Below are 23,911 nucleotides of genomic sequence, written 5' to 3'. Positions count from 1 at the left end.
TCATAGAGGCAACACTGTTTAATCAGTCTCCAAAGAAAGGCTTTATGGATCCTTACTGGGAACCTAGTAAGGTCCTATCTGAATGTAGAATGCTTAGAAGAGAATAAACCCCCAGAATTCAGGGAGTAACCTGACTCCTCTGTTACCAGGCAGAGAGCAGAAGTTTGAATCTCAGGTTTTGGCTCTTTGAGTTGAAAGATCAACTCCTCATTCTTCTGCAGTTAGGATTCTGCTATTGACACCTGTAGAATGGAGTCTGGACCAAAATGTTGACTGCAAAGCATCTGCCAAACCTCTAACAGCGTCTGGATCTTCTGGGAGCCAAAGATGGGAATGGTCCCAACACTAAGGAATCCTGACCAGGGATTGTGGCCGTATGATATCACACAGAGAAAGAGGGCAGTACTGTGTTTGTTAGAGCTGTATTGGTTTGTTAGAGCTCCACTGGTTTATTAGAGCTGGGACCCTTGAGTTGTGGATGTGCAGTTTGCTTTGTTCAGCCTCCACTCCATGATATCAGAGCCACTGCACAGCACTGGGACATGTGGTCAGAGGGAGGTGTCACTGAGACTGAGCCTGCCTCGTGGAGGTAAGGTCAAATAACAGAGTGTTTGTTAGTATGGTGAAGAACATGTTGTGCATGCATGGAAAGACAGGTTAGATAAATGAGAAGGGTCTATTAGTAAGCTAGTTGCTGTCAAAGTACTCTTGGGGAGAAAGAGAAGTTATAAGCCAAGAAAACTTTGTCTTATCAGAACAGAAATTGTTACTAGTGCTTTGGTTCTTAGAGCAAAATCTATTTGGACAGAATGGGGAAGGACAGAACAGGAACATGGATGAATCTGTAGAAAATATGAAAGAAGATACAGACACGAATATCCTGGAGGTACCAGAAAATACTTGAGTGGATACAGTTGGGTGTCTCTGGGGATTCCAGTGCTGTTGTTTAGGGCAATTTAAACTTTAGACTAGAAAAATCATAGGAGTAGCACTAAGGAAAGATGCTTACCCTTGGATGTTGAATCAAATTGTTTCTCTGTACCATTCTGGCTGAAGAAGAGCTAAGCAGATAAAAAACTTATTTGGGCCCAATGAGTGGAAATTAATCAGATATAACAAATAAGTTATATATAAATGATTTACACTGTAGTTATGTAGAAATACTGGAATTGCTATACCAGACAAGGTTAATGGTCAGTCTACCTCCTGCTTCCTGTCTCCCTTGTGTTTCTTGCAACACAGGTGTGTCAGAGGAAATTGTAAACTTCAACAATGCATCTAATTTTCTAGTAATGCAATGCCAAGGGAAATTCTTTCACCCCAGCTGATTATCAGCATACCCTATGAAGTACATGAGAATTGACAGTCCTGGTGTTTTACCCTATACATAAACAGATAATTACTTGTGAACAACTAGTTTTACCTGTCTGATTAAATCTCAACTGTTTCCCAATGAAGATCCAATAACATCATGCAGTCAGACATTCTAAAGACTAAATATTGCACAAAGTAGGATTTCCCGTTTTGAGTCACTCTTTGTTGTATTACAAATCCATGGAAAATTCATTATCTTAAATGATCATTTTACACAGTCACAGTTCCTCTTGCCTTTCTTCTTTCTAATGTTTACATCATCATCTTTTTATTGTTTTTCTATATAGAAGATTATTCTCAATCTGATTGATATCAATCAAATGATCAATCACTTTAATTCCTGTTCTTGATATCTGTTATTTCTGAAAACTCTTTAGGCCTGTTGTATCCCTTCCCTTCCCTTCTCCCTCCCAGTGGGTATTGACGAAAAAGCTCAAGTTTAAATAACATAAGCAAGATTGAAATGCTAATATTAATTTCTACTGATTACATGGTTCCAGATCTGTAACTGCATATGTCTATTCCTTTTGTCTTAAACTTTCCTATGAAAGCACACACTGAATATTTTGTTCCACCCTAACAATCATTTGCAGTGTCTGTGTGCTAAAAAATGTCTGATGTGTATATGAAGGATTGGTGGTACCATAACAGTTCAGTCTTGTAAAAACAGATATGGTAGGAGTGGAGGGTGAGGCAAAAGAAGAAGCAAAAGAGAATTTATTAGTGTCTGGGGAACCCTCAGTGGAAAAGAGTAGATGATTTTTAAATTAGGGTTATATTAAAATATCAACTTAGTAATGAGTAAGCTGAAAAAGCAACAGACATTAATATGCTCAGCAGGTAGATACACAGCAGGATAAAGGATCAACAGAGGACATGAATAATTCTGCAAAAATTAGGAAGGATTGAAATATGGGGAACTAGAGAAACAAATATAGGGAAAATATAAGATTAAAGAACCCAAAAAGGAAAACAAAACCTCTATCTGTTCTTAGTTACGGCAATGTCCTTATAACTAAAATCAGTTGAACTACTGTGCTTTCACATTTAGCTTATTATCATTTGTAATGAATCTTTTAACTCTTACCCAGTGAAGCAGATAAAGGATAATGAGAATTCACACTACCCCTTACCAAACCAAAGGTGACTTTGTATAGCTCAGTGGCTGTGTGGTAGCAACACAACAACACAGCAACACGACACAACAGATCTTTGGCCAGAAACAGCAGGAAAGAGAAAATAAGCTCAGAAGTAAGAAACAAAAAGTGTCCACAGATGGCAAGAATTTTATTTTAGAAAGGCTGAAGCAAAAACACATTTTCCTGACATTTACAGCATACCTTGCAAGGGAAAGCTATAACGATGAGAAGGTTCACCCACTCTGAAAAGAGCGTACAGTAATGGAGAATAATACCATCAGATCCTGGAGGATTTCTTTGCACTAACGGTATGTGCATCAAATGCACTTGAAACTAAATAAAATGTGAAATAGCTAGTCTGAGAGAAGTCATAAGATAGGACATAAGCATTAAATCCATCATCAGCCAAAGCAGAAACATAACATGGAGCTATATTAGGGAAATCATTTTTAGGATCAACAGGGCAGCTTTAAGATGGTACAAGTACATGTACTGCCTGTAGGGAGTCTTCTACGAAACAAGATTTATTCCATTAGAGGGAAACCCAGTTAGTTACTATAAAAAGCACAGAAGACACTTGTACCTCCAGCTTAGTCTGGTCCACAAGTACTACTGAAGAAATTAGTGGAAATGGGAAGCTTTCCAAGAGGTACTGATGGTAGAGGAGAGAGATCTGGGCATATTAGTGCATCACAAGAGGATAATGAGCCAGCAAAATGCTGCATTTCTGAAAAAAAGGCAAACAAATGAGCGTCAGCTGAGCTACATTTAACCAAAACAGAAAGGCATTGATGTTGCTGTCTGATGTACAAGTGAGAATTCACTGGAATTACCACACCTATGGTGCCAGACACTTTGAAAAAAATTAATTTCAGGTAGAGCAGCTATAGAAAAGGATGGGAGAGAAGGCTTCTTTCATCTAGCACAAAGGTTGAGAGATATGATTGCTGTCTACAAATAGATGTTGGGCAAACACCAGCAACACTGTTCAAATATAGGACAGCATTTTCAACGATCAAGTGTGCACAGAAAGACCAGAGGTAACTAACCAGGGAGATTTGGCAACAACTTTCCAATCCAGGCAAACAACTGAAAACCTCTTAAAATCAGGTTATGAGCTGGAGTAAACAGCCTGGCATGTGAAACAACAGAGGATTGGCCCTTTTAACTCAGGAGGCTCCTTTCAGTTCCCACTTTTGCACAAATACTCTGCAGCAGTGGAGTGAATCGTTAGGGGAAGCAGTGACCACAGGACTGGATAGCTATTAAAAGCAACAACTGTTTTGTTGTTTAAGAGCAGTTCACGACAACCTCCCTTTTACCACTTTCTTACCTATCTCTACTTTCTTGTGTGTTTCTCTGCTGCAAATACTCTGTTTCTACTGTCTCCTCTGCCAGATACAGAGAGCCCTGCTGCCGTATGCCATGCCACTGGTCACTGTGACCCATGGCCTGGCTGCTCTGTCCCGTTCACCTTTGCTCATGTGACATTATTCCTGCTCAAGGCTGCCAGCTCCAACCCAAATAGGGCTGATGGCTTGCAGATTTGCAAACACTCTCTCTGCCTCTCCTCCGTACAGTGAAAGGTGGACAGGCAGGTCTGTATGTGTTCCTGCAGACATTTAACGTCACATCTGAGAAGGTGTGACTGGCAGCCTTCTCTATAGCAGTCACTAATGCTGGCTTTGGAGGGCTGCGTACGTCTGGCAGCGCTGTGGAAGGAGTTACTCAGGCAGTTTTGGGAGTGCTCCTGGACATGTTTTATGGCCTGTCAGTGCCTAGACAGGTGCCACCACTGGCTGCTAGTGAAGGAGAGCTGGCTGTGGTGCCGGTGGGACTTTCAGAGGAGCCCGGCAGTCACCATGTACTGTGAGGGCGCAGGGGCTCCAGGGCTGCGCTGTGGCCAAGGAGCTGCAAGTTCAGCGCAGCACCGGTACGGCAGTGAGCGAGGTGCAGAGCTTGGAAGGAGAGCTCTGCCCTTCCCAGCAGAGATGAGGGGATAGCACCTCCAAGATAATCATAGGAAGGTGGCCAAAAGAGAAAACCGTGTTATTGCAGCTGCAAATCACCATTGCTGATTTGTATCAGCCAAGGATCTGGTTCACAATTCTCTCTATCACCAGGGGCTTGGAGCTACCTGCAAGGGAAGTAGCTTTGTACAGGCGCTCCCTGTCAAGCACGGAGAGCAGGCTGTGTGGATGGAAGGGATCACTGGTTATGCCATTCCCTGCAAACTGTCTTTACTGTGGAGTACAGGATTGTGGTTTAGACCAAAAAGAGCTTTTATTCAGTGAAATGATACAGGAAATGCTAAGTGGCATTATCTACTTATTTTAAAACAAGACTAGAAGGACTTCACAAATTCATCAATTTCACCCTAATGTAGGGTACTAGATGTATCTTCTTCCCTCCAGAACACTAACTGAAAGATTGCTCTCCAGTCTGATTGGGAAGTCTGTGATAGTTAGAAAACAATTAGGAAGTTGATTTTTAGTCTACACTTGCTGTCAGCTAATCTTTAACCCTTGGTATAGTACTCCTCTCTCACTCCTCAAGCCATTTCACTCTGTTAAATCTTTTCTTTCCCCTGCCTACCTTCGTGTTCCAAGGGACATGATGAAGTCACGCCTATGAAAAAAATGGATGTTGTCTTCTGGTCCTCCACACATTACTTTCCTGAATCATTTCTTCTCTGCTGTGTGACCACAGCTGTGCTGCCTCATGCTTTTTGCTTTCACGGCTCATCTAAGACTTCTGCTTGAAGGACACTGTGAGAAAAGCTTCCAGTCTCCTCCTTGCAGAGGTGAAGAGACTGGACAGTTATGTCTTTGCATCCTATTCATGCTTTAGCAGGCAGGAAGCATGTCTGTCAGGTGACTATCAGCAGCTGTGGGGAAACCACACCAGCTACATCTGTACGTGGTGCGTTAAATGTGCCTGGGACCACTCTGGCATGGAGGCCATGGAGCCATATAGCATGGAGCAATGCCCAGCAGTTAAAACTCTTCTGTTCTCCTGAGCAGGGTGGCCACATGCAATCTGCTCATGGGCAATGGCCTGTTCTAGCTCCCAAACTGTGCCTGGGAATTGTTCAGGAGAGCACTAGCTGGCCGGAGCCAAAGGTGGGACAAGGACCATTTCAATGGTTTGACACTAACAAGCGTTTTGCTGGCATTATTCAACCTGCTACAGGTACGATTCTGTGCCAAAGTCTCTCTGAATCCTTCAGGTGAAAGGGCTGTTTGTCTAATCCCTTCCTGTCCTGGCTGGTCCTGTCCTGGCCACAGAGCTGCAGAAGTGTGGTGCTCATCCGTCTCAGACAATTTCAGAGAGGTTCTATTAAGGTTAATGAGTGCTGTCTTTTGGTGCGGTAGCCCACACTTGCAAATATGATGAATGTTGTGTACAATAACTTCTTACAGACACGGTTTTTGACTTGGATTGTATCAAAATAATAGTAGATATGTCATCTTCAAGTTGGCCCTGCCTAAGTGTAATGCTTTGGAGGCATATTATACTTGAGACTGCATCTGTTCAACAATAGATAGTAACTAAAAAGAGTCCTCTGTTCTGAATAAGGGTTTTGTTCAAAGTGTTTTTATCCTCACTGCACAGCACCAGCACATAGTGCTAAGGTTGAGAGCATCTTGTTCTGGTGGACTGAAGCCATGTCTCTGGATGACTCTGCCCTGTGTTCAAGGCCCTCTCACTCCTGTCCTGGCTCAGTGCCTGACACTGTAAAATGTTGGTAGCTGGATTTGCTTGTGAGCTCTAATTCCCTTAGATCTAAAATCTTTTATCTCATGAGTAAGAAGGTTGAACATCTAGAAAGAGATCTACATGAAATAGGTGAGCATGTTTCTTCTGAACACTCCCATCTCTTGTCCCAGCAGCTAGATGTGGGCACCAGGACTCCTGCTTTTTGACATACCTATCTGTTCCTTCTGAATCTGTGCTTCATATGAAAAACCCTTGATATCCTGCTGGTTCACTCTGTTGAAAGCGAAATGCTTACCAAATACTTTTAGTATCTATTGCAGTACATGTGGCATTATTCTTTGTCAGTGGTATAACACTTCACTCACTTTTCAGCCACTCTTCTATCAAGTAACAAAAGGCCATGGAGATAAAGCCTCTTTTTGTCTACCTGCAGTCAACTTTGGCTAGGCACTTGTTCCCAACAGCAAGCTCCATGCTAAGCTTTGCTTAGGCAAAGAAGGTAGATTGTTTGGGGTTGTTTTCTGTTTTTCTCCCTTGTAATATCAGCACAAAATACATTTTTAAGGTGCCTGGTTTCAACAGACAGGCAAAACTAACAGCCCCTGCTTGCCTGTGTTTGTTTTGCATCAGTTGTACCCACTGGTACAAATCAGAATTAGGCCCAGTGCACTGAAGATGTCTTCTCTGTCCAACACTGGGATAGCTATATCCCTCTCACCAGTGCACTCTAGGTGGTAACAGGCTAGAGGAATCTTGTACACACTTAGTGGATTGTCTAGCACCAGCATCTTCTGCCACCACCAGGTTTCATCTCCAAATCCCTTGCCCAGAAACCACCCAATCTGTCCTTGCGTTCAAGATACATTCTTTTACCACCCTCTCTTGCTGTGTTCATTTATTATTCCAGAAAATGTCTGTTCTCTTCCTTAAACAGGGACTTACAACACCCTCTGCTTAAGCTTCACTGTGGATGACCTTTGAAGTAGGTCTGCAGGGACACTGGACCTGCTTTAGCAAGATGCAAGGCATCCAGTGCCACCTCTTAACCTGGAACAAGGTGTTTGGGCAGTTATTGGAAGTTATTGGAACAAAATAAAGAAGTGTAATTGTAATGGATAGTGTAGTTATAATAGTTTAGAGTAAATATTCTCCTCTAATAAAAATACAGCATTAACACAAAGATATGATGCTATGTGTATCCTTAACAGGCAAGGTATAGAAATAGTATCTTACCGGATCTTTATGTTCAGATGGGCAGCTGAGACAAAGAAAATTTAAGAGTCAGAGCAAATGATTGTTGAAAAACTTCTTGATTTCTAGGCTCCTGTCATTTACAGTTCACAGTGTGAGTGTTTTCTCCAAGGTCACACAAAAACTCATCCAGGCCTCCTGGATGCCAGTCTAGTGCTTTAACCACAGGGGTGTATTTTTCCTTGCACAAATAAAGATTCGGCCCTGGCCCTGTAGGAAAACCAAACTGTTCCAGTAACCAAAATGATGTCAACACAGATGTGCTGAAAGAAGAGGTGGAGGGTGTTTGCTTCTTCTCTTGCAGCTATCAGCTGCTGTGTTTGTGGTTCAGCTGAGCAGGAAGTTCTGGGAGGAGCAGACCCTGATGTTGGTTGGCTCTTCAGATCTTGCCTGAGTTCATTCCCCTTTGGTAATTCTTTATATTGCTTCATACTACAACAAGGCAGCTCTTACTCCTCCTTGGGGACCCTGTGACACGACTACATTTCACTTAAGACTGGAAATAAAATATAAATGCTGCCGAATTGCCATGGGGTGCAACTACTCCACTGTAGCTGCTGTGGGAAAGGAGGACAGCTGTACGATGTGAGATGCAATCAGAGAGGGGAAGGAGAAAGACCACTTGTAGTCAACGTACAACTCTTACTTGGCCTGAGCTTGCTCAGTTGCTGCTGGGCAGATTTTAGGATAATGTAATTTGTCTTCCTGCTGTACAGATTGAGCTCTGCTGATGAGAGAGGTGTTAAGTGCCTTGGGGAGGCAAGGGTGAAGATGGCATGTACCTGTTAGAGCTGATTCCTGAAAGGCTCTGCAAACCACTTCTGATTACCCACAGCATCTTTCTTTTTTTATGAGGAAGGGGTTGTGGCCAGCAGGGAGGGTGGTTGCAGAGTTTGAAGACAGGTTCCATGGGCTGTACTCAGGCAAGATGGGAAGCCACTGAGTTACTATCAGGATTACTCTATTCTTAGCATCCCAGCATGTGTTCACCCCCCACATACCACTACCTAAATATAGACCATACTGAAGGACAGATGCTGCCGAGTTGTATCTGACCCCCTCCTCCCTTGCATTCCCGAAAGCTAGGCTGAATTCGCCCAAAACATGTCCAGTGAGCAGCATATCCTTTTGTCTCTTCAAGGCTGTGCTGAGAAAATTCTGCTAGAGCCTCACCCCAGTCCTAGCCTTCTCAGCCTCTCCTAGCACTGGCCTTCCCATCAACACCTTTTCTTCTTACTTTCTTTGTCATTTGTTGCTTTCACTCTTCCTTTTTTGACCTCAGCTGCTTCTGTCCCTTCCCTCCCATCTGATTCAATATGATCAATTAGAGAAACAGGGCGATGTCATAAAGGAAAACAAGCATAAAGGAAAACAGGCGTATATATGTGCACGTATGTAGGTGCTGTAGAAAACCAAACCTCTCTGACAAGAGCTCTTTTGTCACAACAGAAGTCTTGGTGTGAGTGCAGTGAGAGGGACAATCTTCTGTGTCAGTGTATTTCATTACTTTATCGTTCCAGTATTCCATACTGATTTGTATTTTGAGGAGCATGGATTAGTAAGGCCCTGATGCTGGGATTCTCTAAACCCAGCTGAAAAGTAAGCAGGATGTTTCTCCCAAGTGAGCCAAAGTGTGCAATGGGGAGGGGGTGGTGTCTACTGAGGCAAGGAGTGGAAAGTATACCAGATAGGTGGTTAGAAGAGAATTTGTGGGGTTTTCCCCTCCAAAGGGAAAGGCCAATCCTTGCAGATTGGGTAGTGTAATCCCCTGGAGCTACCCCTGGCTTTCTCAGAGTCCCTCACTGCTGCCTCTCACTTGCACAAGAAAGTGCTGGAGGGATCTGCTTCAGAAAGCAGAGAGGATTTCTCTTTGAAATCCCACTTGTCCCATCCCTACGGAAGGGTTCCTTTCCCATCCTTTCCCCATCCTCTTCCAAAGAGCTGCTGGGTGACACCGTCCTCCCTGTCTGCAGCCTGTGCAGAGCTCCATTAGTGCCGCTTCCTGAGGCTGCTGGGCGCCCAGGAGAGGGCATCTTTCCGATATGGGCAACAAGTGGCCGAGCGGGAGGGCAGCCTGACCTTCAGGGTGGGCAGTGAGCCTGGCCTGGCACGCCGAGGGCTCAGTGCTGCCCTCCCTGCGAGTGAGACGTGAGACGTGCAGGCTCCCGGTTGTCATTGAAGGGCTCCACAGCACTGTGCTGGCACTCATGTGAAGTAATGAAGCAGGACTGCAGCCTGCGGACGTGGTTGTGCGTTAAGTCCTGTCCTTTCTGCGGGGTGTGCTGTCTCCCTGCAGATTCATTCCCCTTCTGCCTTTAATCCCTTTGCTGTCCTCTCTGGCAAATGCAGTGGGGTGGGAGTCGTCATTAAAATGAAGCTGTGAGCAGGATGTTTCCCTCTGCCCCAGGGAAGCAAATTTGCAAAGTTCTGGGGAAGGATTTATAAACCTGTGGGGGACTGACAGCTAGGAACACTTACATGCTATTTTCAGACTCTATAGGTCTCTTCCTGGGCTGGACACTGTGCATGTTTTCCCAAGGAGGAATGGAGACAGGGAGACCTCTCCTCCTGGATTACAGAGCTAGCTCGCAGCTCCCACAGCAGCACTGGAGTAACTAGAGCAGCTTTTGCCTGCGGATCTCCTGCCACCCTGGGAAAGTCCGAGCACAGACCAAGCCAGAGCCGATGGGCTGGCATGTGTGCTAACCATAAAATACATGCACTGCCTGCCCACCTTGCTCAGCCCACACGGGGCAGCTGACATCCCATCAGCCTGCTCTGATCTAAGCGCGCTGAAGCAGCAGCAGGCTGTGCGTGAGTGCAGCTTGACCTGGGAGTGCCAAGTGCTCGCTGGCAGGTTCCTGTGGTGCCGAGGGACCAGAGGCTGGCGAGATGCTGGTGAGGCCGAACGGCTCTGGGCTGGGTGGTCAGCAGCCCACGGCCAGCTGGTTTCAGTGAGCATGGAAGAGTATGATGGGATGTGAAGAATGCTCTCAGCACCTGCTGACAGTCTTTAACCCTCACTTCCCTCACTCCAAAATTGGGAGAGGTACTCAGCAAGTGTGTTCCCATCCAGTGCTGAGCACAAGGCACTTGGCACGGAGCAGCAGTTGGCCTTCTGAGGAATACCAGGGGGACATCTTCCTTCTCCCCTCCCTGCAGCCCCCTAACCCTCTGCATTAGCTGCAGTCTCAGTAGGCAGCACTGGAAAACAAGTCTGCTATCTCTTCTCAGTTAACAGCTGCACCTTGAGGGAGTATCAGGAAGCAATATTTGTACTGTAACAGCAGAAAAGTAGCTCTTCAGCAGTGGTTCATTACAGACCCACATGTTTTCATTCCTGGCTTTTATTAACAAGGAGGGAGATAAAGGCCTAAAATGACAGAGACTGATGGATATGGCAGCTGCAATGAGAGAGTCCCTATTTTAAGAACAGAGGCAAAATTTGGGGTCAAGCTGGAGAGGCTACAGGGTGATAAAGTGCCAGTGAACACACAGACAACTCAGAGTGCATCCCCCTTCTTTCCATCTTCATCCCCAGTACCTCCCAGTTCTGCTGACAGGCTGACCCGCAAGGAGTGCTGCTCTTGCCCCTCAGAGGATTATGGCCGAGTCTGGTTGCTCAAGCAGCAAACTCTAAGATATGGGAGAAGGTGCCGTGCTGCACATTACCTCTCTTCAGGGATCGCTGCACCCTCTGTTAAACAGCTCTGCACTGATTTATCTCTCACTTAACTGCAAGATCTGAATAAAATTTCTAGAAGAATTTACAAATTTAGTGAATTTAGGCACGATTTGCTCTCATGCAGTGTTTTTGTCTGGCAATTCCTCTACGTTCAAAATGAGTGCATTATGGGTGCCAAGCTGTCCTACAAGAAAACTGTCCCATTGCTTACCTACATGGGAGAGCTCTGTGTTTTCAGGCCAAGTGGGCACTTGGTTTGCTTGCTTGCTCTAACAGAAATGCTAGACTGTGTTGTGGGTTTCAGTGAGAAGTTTAACTGAGATACAGAAGATAAGTCGGATAACTGAGAACAGAAGGAAGAGGAAACATTTGGTGTAAGATGGCCACGAGAGGCCAGGTTAGGGACTGGTCTGGAACTAGAGCCCCAGACTCCCTTCTCAGACAAAGCAACGCATATCTCGCACAGCTCCTGTTAAGGCTAAAGATTTACTCCACGTTTACACTTGTGTAACAGGACACCATATGGCATGATGCAGATGTCCAGAAATACATTGGCCAAAGCCGTTCGAGCAGGAATACTTGACAGCAGGAAGTGCCAGAGAGCCCCCAACTCTTCCCGATGTCAGCTTCCCCGAGGACGGCATCTGCAGGGGCTCTGTGTGTGTCAGGGATCACACCACAGAATCACAGGAGTGGGTACAGCTTGAAATGCTGACACACAGCCAGGTACAGGGAGAGTTGGGAATAAGGAACTACCACAAATGCAGATGCCGAAAGGCACAGGGGACTGGTCCATCACAGTGGCAGCACAGTAGTCTTAGGCCTTATTTTATTCTTTCAGGGATGGAGCAATAAAAGGGTCAGCAGGAGACAAGCAACTGCCCTAAAGAGCTGCCGTTCTGACTTTCATCCCTATCCTCTCTGTTCTGTTTTTTTCAGATCCGAAAGAGAAGCAAAGCATGCCGTGGAGGCCTATGGGAAAATGATGTGCTAGTATCTATCAATGGAAAGTCGTGTGCTGGCCTCTCCCATGCTACTGCCATGCAGATCATTGACTCCTCCAATGGCATGCTCAACATCCGGGTGAAAAGGTAACCTGTTCCCCAGCACCATGCTGAGACAGTGCAGGCAGCATAGCAGCTTCACCCAGCACAGCAGCTATCCACACCTGGCAGGAAGAAGGCAGGCAGGGAGCCTTTGGTTTCTCTATTCTGTGAGCCACCCTAGAAGGAGTTCCGCATGGCTAACATGTGGTCATCCATTCTCTGTGCTGCTCTCCAGAGTGCCTAGCACTGGTCTTGAACTCACCCCAGATTTCCATGTCCCAGCCCCTTAGGCTGGAGGGAAATACTTCCAGTGTGAGGACTGTGCTGCTAAGAGTGAGCAATTTAGGCTACAACCAAACAGTTGACATAGGACAATTCAAGTCAGGAATTAACAGAGACCCAGTTCATTCTGTAGAAATGGATTTGATGATGCATTGGATAACTGAGCCAGGACAAAGAGTAACACAAAAATTACCTCAGTATTTGCTACAGCAGACCACTATAGTCCAACAGGGACTTCTACAAAGCTCAGAGGTATGTAGGTGAGTCCCTTTCTCCAGGAAGAACTATCTCCGGTGAGAGCTCCAGTCTCCAGAATACTAGAAATCAGGCTCAAATTTAAGCACACAAATGGTCCCAATAACTTCATTGTTTCTTCCTGTGCTAAAGCCAGTCCAGTGCCTCAGTGTACGTTAGATGAGGCACAAGCTGTAAATGAATCAGGTAAGACGACGGCAGCAAAGCTGTGTGAGTTCCCAGCTAGTCCACACCACTGCCAACTCAGAAGCTGCCCTCAGGAAATAAGGCCCTGTTGAAGGTGTTTGAGAAATGGGATTTTCTGCAGCCCTGAGAAGGCAGAGGGGAGGAACAGCCACCCTGGTTGCTGGCATCTGTAGATTGGGGGTGGAGGTGGGCAGTGCTCAGAGAAGGAAGGACAGCAAGAACATGTAGGCTCCTTCCCTTGGCTTTGGGGAAGGCTACAGTGCCTTCTGATGTGCTCTCCCTGTACTGCTGTGATTAAGTGGGATGAGTGAGCCCTGAACAAGGTGGCTGGAATAGCACCTGGCTCCTTGCCAAGGCCTTATCTCACCCCACTGGAGCCCATCTGCAGCCAACAGGTGCCCAGGCAAATTCCTCTGGACCAAAATTAGCACTCTTTGAATTAGCAATGTGACAACGGCAGGCTTCTCGCAGGGCACACAGATCAGCCCTCTGGGAGCCAACATCAGATGGCTTGGGAATAACGTAACTAATCAATGAAGTTGGCTTCCTTTTGGGGTACTGGAGAATCATGAAATAGTGCTTTCTCATCACACCTCTATTCCCAATCTATATCTATATTCCCAAGGAAAACACCAATTAGCTCTTTTCAGAGAGGAGAGGTGGCTGGATGACTGCAGTATGCAGGGCTGTATGTATTTCTGTTGAAAAAGAAAGTATCTCTGTTGGTGTGGAATGTGTGTGAAAAGAAAAAGGAAGATTGTGACCTGAATGTACAGTGCAGAACCACAGAAATTGGCTTATAAGCAGCAATGATTTTCAGCTATCTGATCAAGTGTTTAAAGATGAGGAAGGACTTCTTTGTTTTGCTTAGGGAGGTTTGTGTTTGCTCCCCAGTAAGAGTTCATAATACAAATATTATTAGAAAAAATAAATAGAGAAATTGTCCCACCCTTAGCTTACAACAAGTCTTACATTTGACAAGTATATATATTTTTCACAGTTCAGAGGCTGGTTTAAAAAGAACTGGGATTCAAGTCATGAACTCCACAGCTTTACAGAGGCCATACTCTACCTGACTTCCCAGTATGCATACTCAAAAGGCAAATATGTGAGGCTCCTTTATAAATCCAACAAGCCCTGGTGACTCTGGCAAGGGATGGAGGATTTTCCCCACCCCATCTGTGTGGTCCAGAATCAAACTGCCTTTGAACTCTGGGCTTGCTCCTGAGGAGAGGGAGGACAAAGCTGGCTTGTTTCCCATCAGCAGAGCCAGTTCTCCCTCTGGCAGTCAGCAGTCGGACTGACTGTCCCAGTCTGTCCTGCTCCTACCCCAGTCATCCTTCCAGCTGACTCACAGGTTGGAATTGCCATGTCTAAGCCAAAGGCAAATGCCAGCATGGATTGGGCTGGCATGTCTGCAACGCAGTCGTCAAAATCCAGACACTGGCAGCTAGCTTGTGAAGCAGCCTGCAGTGAGCTGGCCACAGATCTTCTCACCTACCTCCACAGAGTGCTTGGGTCCTTTTCTTCTAAGTATTTGCTATTTACTCCCATCTAGAAGGCTGGGCAAGCAAACAGCACCGACTTCTTCCTTCAGAGAACTAAACTGCTGGAGCAGTTTGGGGGATGCCCTGGTGTGCAGAGCTGGCACAGGTCTGAGATGCAGTTCCAGCTGCAGGAGCAGGAGCAGCTGGAGGGCAGCGTGACAGCCAGGGCACCACCTCGCAGTCCTGCCCGGCAGGCTGAGTGGGCACGGCCAGCTGTGCTGAGGAATGCTTGCTGGGCAGGAATTTACCTCCCAAAGAGAAATGCCTGGGAGCTGATTAAGCAAGCTGGGTAGATTTTTATGCTTTCAGGACATTCTGATTTTCGAGTGTTTAACACCTGGTTTTCAAAGAGGTCATGAAAGAGAAAATCAGGATGAGAGCAAGTAGCTGATGTCAGAGATGTGCCTGCCCTGTAGGTATCTATCTGTGCCACATGAAAGACACCTGAAACATCAGCTTAGCCCTCAGCCCTCCCTCTCCAGTGTGCTCTCTCCTCACAGGGGGCTTCCTTGCAGCTCCCCCCACCTCGCTCAGTGCTTTTCCTTCTCCTGCAGGATAGTTGGTGGGGACCAGACTGGCCCGCGGCTGCAGCGGTCCCCTTCCCCGGGGCAGCGAGTGCTCTCCCCGCCGTCCCCGCTCAGCCCCCCGGCGCAGCTGCTGAGCTCCAGGCCAGCAGGAGCCCCGGCCACCACGCAGCCTCCACAGCCCCGGAGGGCACAGAGGCACCTGGAGAGCCTCACCTCCCCGCCCGACAGCGAGGCCTACTACGGTGAGACTGACAGCGATGCCGACAACGTGGCCCAGGAGAAGCACCGCCGGGCCCGCAAGAAGAGCCCACGCTCCCCGCCCGGCAGCACCAACAGCAAGGCAGACGTGCCCCAGGACAAGGTGACCCTGTCCGAACAGAGTGGCTATGAGAGCACACCAGAGGCCGCTGCGCAGGGGGGAGCTGAGGTGGCCAGCTCCAGTGGGGTGGCCAAGAGGGAGATTGCTTGCCCACCCGGCAGCCGCACGGACACGCCGTTCTCAGAGAGCGAAGGAGCGCTGTGGCCACCCTCAGCAGAGGGGCGGGAGCCTTCGCCGGAGGCGATGCTCCTGCCCCACGCCACCAAGGCTATCCGAGCGGAGCGCCACCTCATCCCCATGGTGGGGCCCGTGGAGCACCCAGTTGATGAAGACCTGACCACCACATACGCAGAGAAAGCCAAGCAGGCCAGTAAGTCCTCTGCACCCTGCCACTACCCCACGTCCTTTTCCTGCGCTTGAGCTCCTTTCCAAAGCCTCACACCTGCAAAGTGGCTTAGCTCCTCTAGCTTGGGAAGAAGCAAGAGTCGAGTCAGCCCTGCAGAGACAGGGGTCTCTTATTGCAGCTTTGGCACTGGGGTCTAGATCACCCAAGTTGTCCCAAGCAATAGATGAGAGAAAGGGCCGGGGGTCTAGGAGTCACTTCTAGGAGCTGCAGCCACACAACTGTGCAGCGGCAGTAGCTGGTGAGCCCTGGTAGAGCTGATGTCTTTTTAGAGGGGAACCAGCAAGGGCAGTTGGGAGCTGGTCAATCAGTTAATTCCAACAGGTCCTTGTAGGAACTCGAGACCTTTCCAGGTGGAATAAAGCACTGAAAAGTGTCATGTAGTACTTGGGTCATAGACCTGAAGTGACCTTAACTGTGGATATCTTTCCTAGTTTCTGCTACACATTGTATTTCAAACCCAGACACGAAGGCAGGGTAAGATGTTATTCGACTTCACAGTTGTGATCTACCCAACAATATTAAATAAAAAGTAATCAATAGCTTTTTTCATACGAGTATCTCAGTGCACAGTATGAGTGGCTAACTGACTTCTCTGAGCCTAGAAATTAAGCAGGTTTCAAACAGCTGACTTAACTGAGGGACAGAATGGGAAACTTAGAAAAGTTATCAGACTGATTCAGATAAACCACCCAGATTGTCACTTCTAATTCTCTGCTCCAAGTGCAAGGCATCTTTTCCCCAGACCAGCTAATATTGCAAGGCGGTTGTTAAGCCACTCCCCTCTCTTTTTCTTGGTCCTTTAGAGGTAACTTTCAAATCCAGGCTGCATCCTTCAGGCAGGGCACTGGCTTCCTGCTCTGCCCTGTACTGAGGGTATGGACTCAGTTGGGTGCCTTGTGTCAGGCCCCGCTAGGCAATGTAACAGACCTGGTGCCTTGCAGCATTTCTTTCTAGTCTTTAGCACTCACTTTCCTTAGGAGAGCAAAGAAAGCAACGATTTCAGCCTCTCTGAGGCTATTTTTTCCCCCTTTGAATAATGTACAAGCATGAGGTGAATGGTGAGAAAGGCATGTTCAGCTGCTCCCTGCCACCTGATAGTCCCAGCAGTGGATAAGCAATTGCTTTACATCAAGGCCTATTTCCATGGATAGCGTCAGTGCAGAAGGCTCCCAGGAAAGCCACGTATTTAATGCAGAGTATTTCTGATGGCAAAATAATACCCCATGGCAGAAGGTGATGCAACTCTATTGTCAGCTAGAGGTAGGGTTCCTAGAAGCATTACACACTGAGATAATATTTTATTCTCCTATTACCCCTCCACCCCTCACCCCCCTTCTGGATTAGGTTTGGTCATGGGTGTCCTTATGTAAGAGCTGCTCTTCCATGGATGGCAATTCACATGGCCAGCTCGGCCTTTTCTTGGGTTAGGAATCTTGGCAGAAATTATGAAGGCAAAACTCTATGTTCTGATTGTGCTGGACAAGAGTACCTATTAAAAAAAAATGTGATCAGCAGCCAGCAACTCTAGGAAGGATGGAAGCAAGGAGGGAAGAAGGATGGGAGGTGCTCATTACATGGGGAGCAGAGCTAAGGAGCACCTACACCTGCAATAAACCCAGGAGGGTGCATGACCGCAGAGCTGCACTGGCTCCTGGGGGGAGGCTGCCTGCAGAGACACTGGAGGTACCCGGCACTGCACGTATTGCCAGAAACAATTGGCCTTGCAAGGGTGTTTGGACACACAGTGGTTTAGCTCCTACAGTTGCCTCAGGCTCCCATGGAACCAGAGGAGTTTAAAGCTCTGTTTCTCTGCCCCTCCTTAGCAGTACCCAAAGCACAACAGCCTTCTCAGGACAGGCGTACTCCTGGGTTTTGCTAAGCAGGAATGCAAAGTCACGCTCAAGGTTCAGAAGCTAAACAAGTGTTTAAAAACTGAGTCAAGTAAGGTAGGTGACTTGGACAATCGGTCATAGGAGCCTAGGACCTGGTGTAGACACAGTAGACAGGTGAGAGCCATTCTGGCACCTAATCAGATATCTGCCTTTTGGAGCACCACCTCTCTAAATATAATCCCAGTGCACCTGCGCAGCACACCCTCCTTGCCTTGCCCTGACCTCCTCTTTGTCATGGCTCCCACCACTGCACCATAATATGAATAACTCCCTCCTTTTGTTTGTTTGTTTGTTGGGAGCATTAACAGGTTGCTCACCCTTTTCTTTCTATAATGTACTCCTGCAGCTTTCTCTGCCTGCTGTGATGTTTTCTCCAATTCCAGTGTTGGGGGTATTTCTCTTGTCCTTTGTATTTACTCTTTTTAACTTTTCATTGTCATTCTTAAGCTACAGAAACATTTTCCCTTTCCTACCTGTCCCTGCACCTCAGGCAAACAGAATTGCAGGTAAATTTCTGATCTGGGCTGATTGCCTACCGTCCTCAAGAACATTAATCAAACTACAAAATGCCCCCCATATTCCCCTCATTCTTTTTCCTGCCTTCACTATAAAGGACGATCAGTCTTTTATAGTCCGATTGTTACTGATTCCTTTTCTTTTAATTTGTGTCTGACTGACAATTCTACAGCACACATCTTTTTCATCAAATCCACCAACTTTTGACAGCTACAGTTACTTTCCCTGCTTTTGCTAACAGGATATAAATCACGTGGCCATTACCGGAGGTGACACTGCTGTCTGACACCTGCTTTGGCAGCAGTGCCACAGGAACACATGGAGCTCACTTACTCACACGAGCCCAGGGGTTGACCCTGGGAGCAGAACACAGTGTGGTGGTGAGTACAGACAGCAAAAGAGGATTTGGCAGTGGATGGGATGGAACAAAAGAAGCTCAGGGAGGAGGGGACAGCAGCTGATAGTGCTACCTTAGGATGCCCTGTGTGTAGGCAGCTGCTGTGCTATGGCTCTCCTACCATGGAAAAGGGTGCAAGGGCTTAGAGCTCCTTCAGGCAACAGCCAGTGCAGTGAGGTGTGGGCCTGCCTCTTTCCAGAGTTCCTGCTGTCTCACAGTTTGCACATTTTTGTTGACTCATTTTTTTCCATCGTGTGCAATAAGCCCCTACATCATCCCAGCTTCCCACAGGATGCACAACTCAAACATGCCTGGTCAAAACCCACTCGGAGCATTGCTGATGCAGACTAGTGGGGCAGCGTGGAGAGCCACACACCAAAGTGCGGGGAATCTGAATGAGTTCCTGAAAGTCAGCAAAAAGCAGGGGGTTGTGGCAGGGAGATTCACACTACAGATGTTACAAGCAATTGCTAGTGAGGACCCTTGGTTCCCCACAGCTCCTGCAGTGTCCCCCTCTGCACAAATGCTCACCCCACTCTCAGAGGCTTGGGATCCTTCTGTAGCCAGGACCTCCCCTCCTCATCCACCCATGCTCCTTGAGGTGCACTGTATTTTCACCCCCATCCCCAATTGTCTGCAATGGGCTCAGGCTTTCTCCCAACTGGCAATACCAACTGCTGGCAGAAGACAGGCATACCACGACAGTGGTCTAGTCCTAACTTGCTATCACACTGTAGGAATTTGTGTCAGTGCAAGAAGTGCTTCAAAATATCTCAATTTAAACTTATCCACTGGACTATTTTTAGTTCTTAGGACTCAAGAGTCTTTCCATGTATGGCAAGGAAAGGGAGGGAAAAATGGGTGGGGAAATTTCCTCTTCTGCTTTATAAGGGCCTGGCTGTGGGTACACATTCATCAAAGTTACTACATTCCATATCAGAAAAGGAAATCCTTCTTGTTCAAAGTGGACGTACAACATCATCACTTGCTGAGATAGGATGCTTATAAATAAGTGGGCTATTCATTGGAGGGCCACACAAATTACCTCTTCTAACAGTGCAGTCACATTTCTCCACAGAGAGTGTGTAAGCAACAAGCCAACTACCAGCCGATTACAATGCATACAGGCCACAGGAGTTGTGAAGAAGATAAAGTATCTGAATGGCAGTTTGAACTTACTGCTCCATGTTTTCTACTTGGCTTTCACCTTTGACAACTGCGTCTAATAATTGCATCGTTGGTAGGCTAGCTTAATAGTTTTGTAATTCACTGCAATCTAGAAGACCAAAAAGATTCCCATTCTACCTGCATAAAAGTAGAACAGAAAAACATTCTGCTCAGATCAGGAGATTAAGATTAATCACCTGAACTATTGATCTGACAGGAGGTCTGTTGCTTGCAGTATGAAACAATGCTGAATAACCCTTGGTCTTTGCTACTCAGTAAGCAGACAGCCACTAGGAAAACAAGAACAACAGCCTCCATGGTTGAATCACTGATGGAGAGTCTGACCTCACTTCAGCATGCGTTGAACTAGAAATTGCCTCCACTTGGGAAATCAGTTTACATACACTGGTGTATGCAATCTAGCTGCATGCCTTTCTGCCTTTGCTTATGAATCTACCATTTAGTATTAACATTCAGTTTTGAATTCTCTGCAGCTTGGAATGCTTTTATTAAAGAAAACAGCAGTGAGATAAACAGTGTGCATCTGGAGCCCTCTCCATCTAGTTTTAGGCTTGAGTATGTCATTTGAGCTTACACCTTTGGTTTATGTTTTCTACCGAAAGCACAGAGGTGATATTTTCAGGCTGATGTATTAGCTGCTTGAGCAGAGATTGTCTGAAAATTTCTAGGTTCCAGGATTTTTAGAGCTGAGTTGAAAGAAACTGAAATGCAAACAGGCAACAAGAATTCCTCTTCCTGTCTAATTTTATTTCCATCATGTCTGAAAGTGATATGGGACTTGCTGAAAAGGTTGGGACAAGTAGGCAAAGCTACTCAGAGACAACACTGAAATGAGAAAAAATGATAGTGATGGGGGAGGGAGAGACATAAAAGGGCGAGGCATAAAAGGACTTTGACAAGGGGTAATTAAGCCATAGGTCATTGCTCAACAAGAGTGAGAGAAAATTATAGTTAGGAAGGAGAAAACTGTGAACCTGACAAATATAATTCGGCAGTTTCCCTTAAATCCATCACAGGAAGGGAGATCAGTTTGTTGTGAAATCCATAAAGCTTCACTGTCATCAGCGTATCTACCGCTCATGTTAACCAATGATCTGGCCCTCAGTGTAGAAGAAAGAAGAGCAGGAATGAGGGGGAGAAGATTCAGCATATCTTGACACACTGAGTATACTGAAAAGGACAAGGCTGAATCATATCCTCTGTGCAGGTGAAATGTAAGGTCTTAGCGAAGATTGTATTAGGACAACCCTCAGGTCTTTGTTAATATCCTGGGATAATGGGGAGGGACTCAGAAAAAGGGACCAAGAATAGCACCCTTCTTACAGGCATTGGCTCTGGAGATGACAAAAAAAAAAAGTTTAGCAGTTTAGCTTCAGTGAGGCGAATGAAGTAGTTCTTTTGAGCACACTTTGTGAAAAACAAAATGATCAGTAAAAAAAACATGGACTAAAGTAAAAACAACAAAAAGACACCTATCAGTGACCTGTTCAACAAGGCAACGTACTTTATGGCTTAAAAAATAAGGTGGACACAGTGTATGTTGACTTCTGCAAGATATCTGATACGGTTCCACATGACTTTTCCAACTACAGAAATATGGGAGAGAAGGGGCTACTGTAAGGTGACTACACAATTGGCTAAGTATAGAGCAGAAAACGTACCTATTAATGGCTCATGATGTCAGGGTAGCTAATTGGCTAAGTTGGTAGTGGTGTTTCACTAGGCTTCTGAATCCAGTGGGACTACCTCTATATTTTCATCCATGGAGCTTTAAACACCAACGTATGTCAGTCAAATGTCCTCTCCACCTCAATGTTATATGACTGGCAAAAAGACAGATGATTAAAAATCCCAACCCTCCCCTCTTCTGCCAGTGGATCTTGTCCTCCAGCTGCACCCAGACAGACCAGGCAGTGTGTGCTGCGGGGCACCCCAGAGCCCCTAAACTGCTGTTGCTCAGAACTGGGACCTGGCTCAGACACCTTGCAGCTTTTCTCTGGTCATTCTTCCCACAGAAACCCAGGTGTGTGGGGAACAGGGGGAGGGAGGTGGGTTGTCTGGACTGAGGAGCTCAGAAGCGTTCCCAGGTCCACCACCATTGTCTTTCTATCTGCTTTTTCAACTGCAAATTCTTCCTAGTGAATCTTTTTAAATATTGTTGCTTCTCTTGAGTGTGTTGTACCTAGCAAGCAGTAACAGCAAATGGCAGTAATACCATTTTTAATGGATGGCCTGAGGATTCAGTGAGATTGCAGTGTGTTAATCAGCAGATGACATAAAGCATGGCAAGTACGTACAGTTGTCTTGTGGAAGGCTGGATTTTTAGAATGAGGTGGGAGCTTGACAGGTCGCAGAAAGGGACTAAGATCAATTAGACAACAAAATATATGACAAGTGATACAGGACTAATCAAGTGCACAGACCCAGATGGTGAACATATGCTTGCCAGAGAGTGGATGCTGGAAACACTGAAGGACAAAGGGAAGATGAGTCAGTAATATCCTGCTGTCAGACATCAAGCAAATCTGTGAGCAGCAGAATGAACAGATCCTGGTGTCCTTTTAATTTATATCTCATATTTGATATCTCATTCTCTCATGTCTACTAAATGCAAATCTGCCTGATGTTTCTCATATTCAAAATGGGAACTTAGAATCTTTTCTGTGTGTTCTTCAGTTTTTGGTGCCTAATGAAGACCACACTCAGGCTTTCCGCTTCCTATGGTGGGGTCTATCTCCTCTGTCCAGCCACCTATTTTCACGTAACTCATAGGAGGCTTCATATCTTTGTGACTTCAGACTAAAATTAACAAATGAGCTCATAAGCTTCTAGGGTGAATCACATAAATCAAACAAAAAGAGACAAAAACAACAACACAAAACCTGCAGTGTGACCACATAAACCCTTCTTAGGAAATCAGGCTAAAAATGCAAAAGACGGATTCACTAGTACTTTCAACTTGCTGTCCTGGCAAAAAGCAAGCTCTTCTTTGGCAGTGTTGTTGTAGAAGGCTACGTAGGGGCCTATCCGGGCTATCCAGGGCCCAAGTGTGAGAGGGAAGCCAGCCATGTGTGCTGCCTTTTGCTCTGAGGACACATTTCCCTCTAGCTCAGGAAAAAAAGTCAAACTCTCAATCAACCGAGGGAGATTTTTGAGTGAACAAGCAGGATACCATGAGACTAATACAGAGACAAATTGCTGCCATGCATAGTAATGTCTCTGAACCTTCTTAGCCTAGCAGGGTTCTTCAGTAGCAGTGTGGGAGTCAAAGAATGGCAAAGAATGGTCAAAAATCTACTAAGGGACTGAGCGCATTTTTTCTCACAGCTGTTGATTCCCCTGTAAAGAAGCTTGATTTATGTCTTTCTAACACCAGCAGATTGTAGTGGGGCAGTGTCTCACTAGTAACTCTTAAAATCACTAGCCATTTAAGAAAATGCACTGGTTTCACAAGTACCTAACTGTACATTTAACTCTAGCTACATGCTTAAGTGTTGCAGACTTCAGTACGACCACAGCATTTGTCTGTACCATGCTAAGCTGGAGGTGAAGCCAGTATTAATCTTTTATATTATGCACAGTTTATGTGATGGAAGTGTGCAAACATCCAAGAATGAGAAATAAGTTTACTGTCCCCAGAGTTACACCACTTCTTTTAAGTAAAAGAATATACAGTCCTCTGCCATATTCTGCAATTCAAACATTAGTTGTAGCTTGAAAGGCTGGCTTTCAACAGGGAAATACTTGGAAGGCCAGTATAACCTATTCAAATCATATTTTGAAAGGACTCCAGATATGATGAGCATGAGATGTCTATATCCTCTAATGACTTACTGAGATATTTGCGACATTAGCCATGGAAAAATGACCTTGCCCAACATAAATAGCTGGAAAAACAAAATTGAAGTTGATCCCATATGAAAAAATAGTAGACAAAGTAGTATTTCATCACACAGGAATAGTTTTTTTATATCTGAAATTAGCAACACGCTTATTTTCTGTAGTATTGGCTTTTCTAGAATTTGGTCTTTAGTGATAAAATTTAGCAGCTTTATTTCCTAGTGAACATGAACAGTATCTGACATTATGTAAGCCTCCTTGTTCAGTAGTTTTCTTGAGGATACAATGCTTTCTTGTAGTGGGTCCTAATCTTAAAAAGATCTACAGTTTTTGCACTTCTC

General features: G+C 45.9%; 1 protein-coding gene across 1 annotated transcript in view; it reads left to right on the top strand.

Annotated features, from left to right (window-relative positions):
* Window positions 1-23,911, top strand: part of SYNPO2L (synaptopodin 2 like) — a 37,128-nt gene that overhangs the window by 2,211 nt on the left and 11,006 nt on the right. Inside the window, exons 2-3 of the mRNA XM_080598038.1 lie at window positions 12,109-12,260; window positions 15,040-15,701. Of these exons, the coding sequence (XP_080454164.1) occupies window positions 12,109-12,260; window positions 15,040-15,701 (814 nt within the window). The remainder of the gene's footprint in view (window positions 1-12,108; window positions 12,261-15,039; window positions 15,702-23,911) is intronic.

This window comes from Anser brachyrhynchus, assembly GCF_964034855.1.
Source record: "Anser brachyrhynchus genome assembly, chromosome: 6".
NCBI lineage: Eukaryota > Metazoa > Chordata > Aves > Anseriformes > Anatidae > Anser > Anser brachyrhynchus.
Note: the sequence above shows the minus strand (reverse complement) of the source record. Positions and strands in the feature narration are given on the sequence as shown.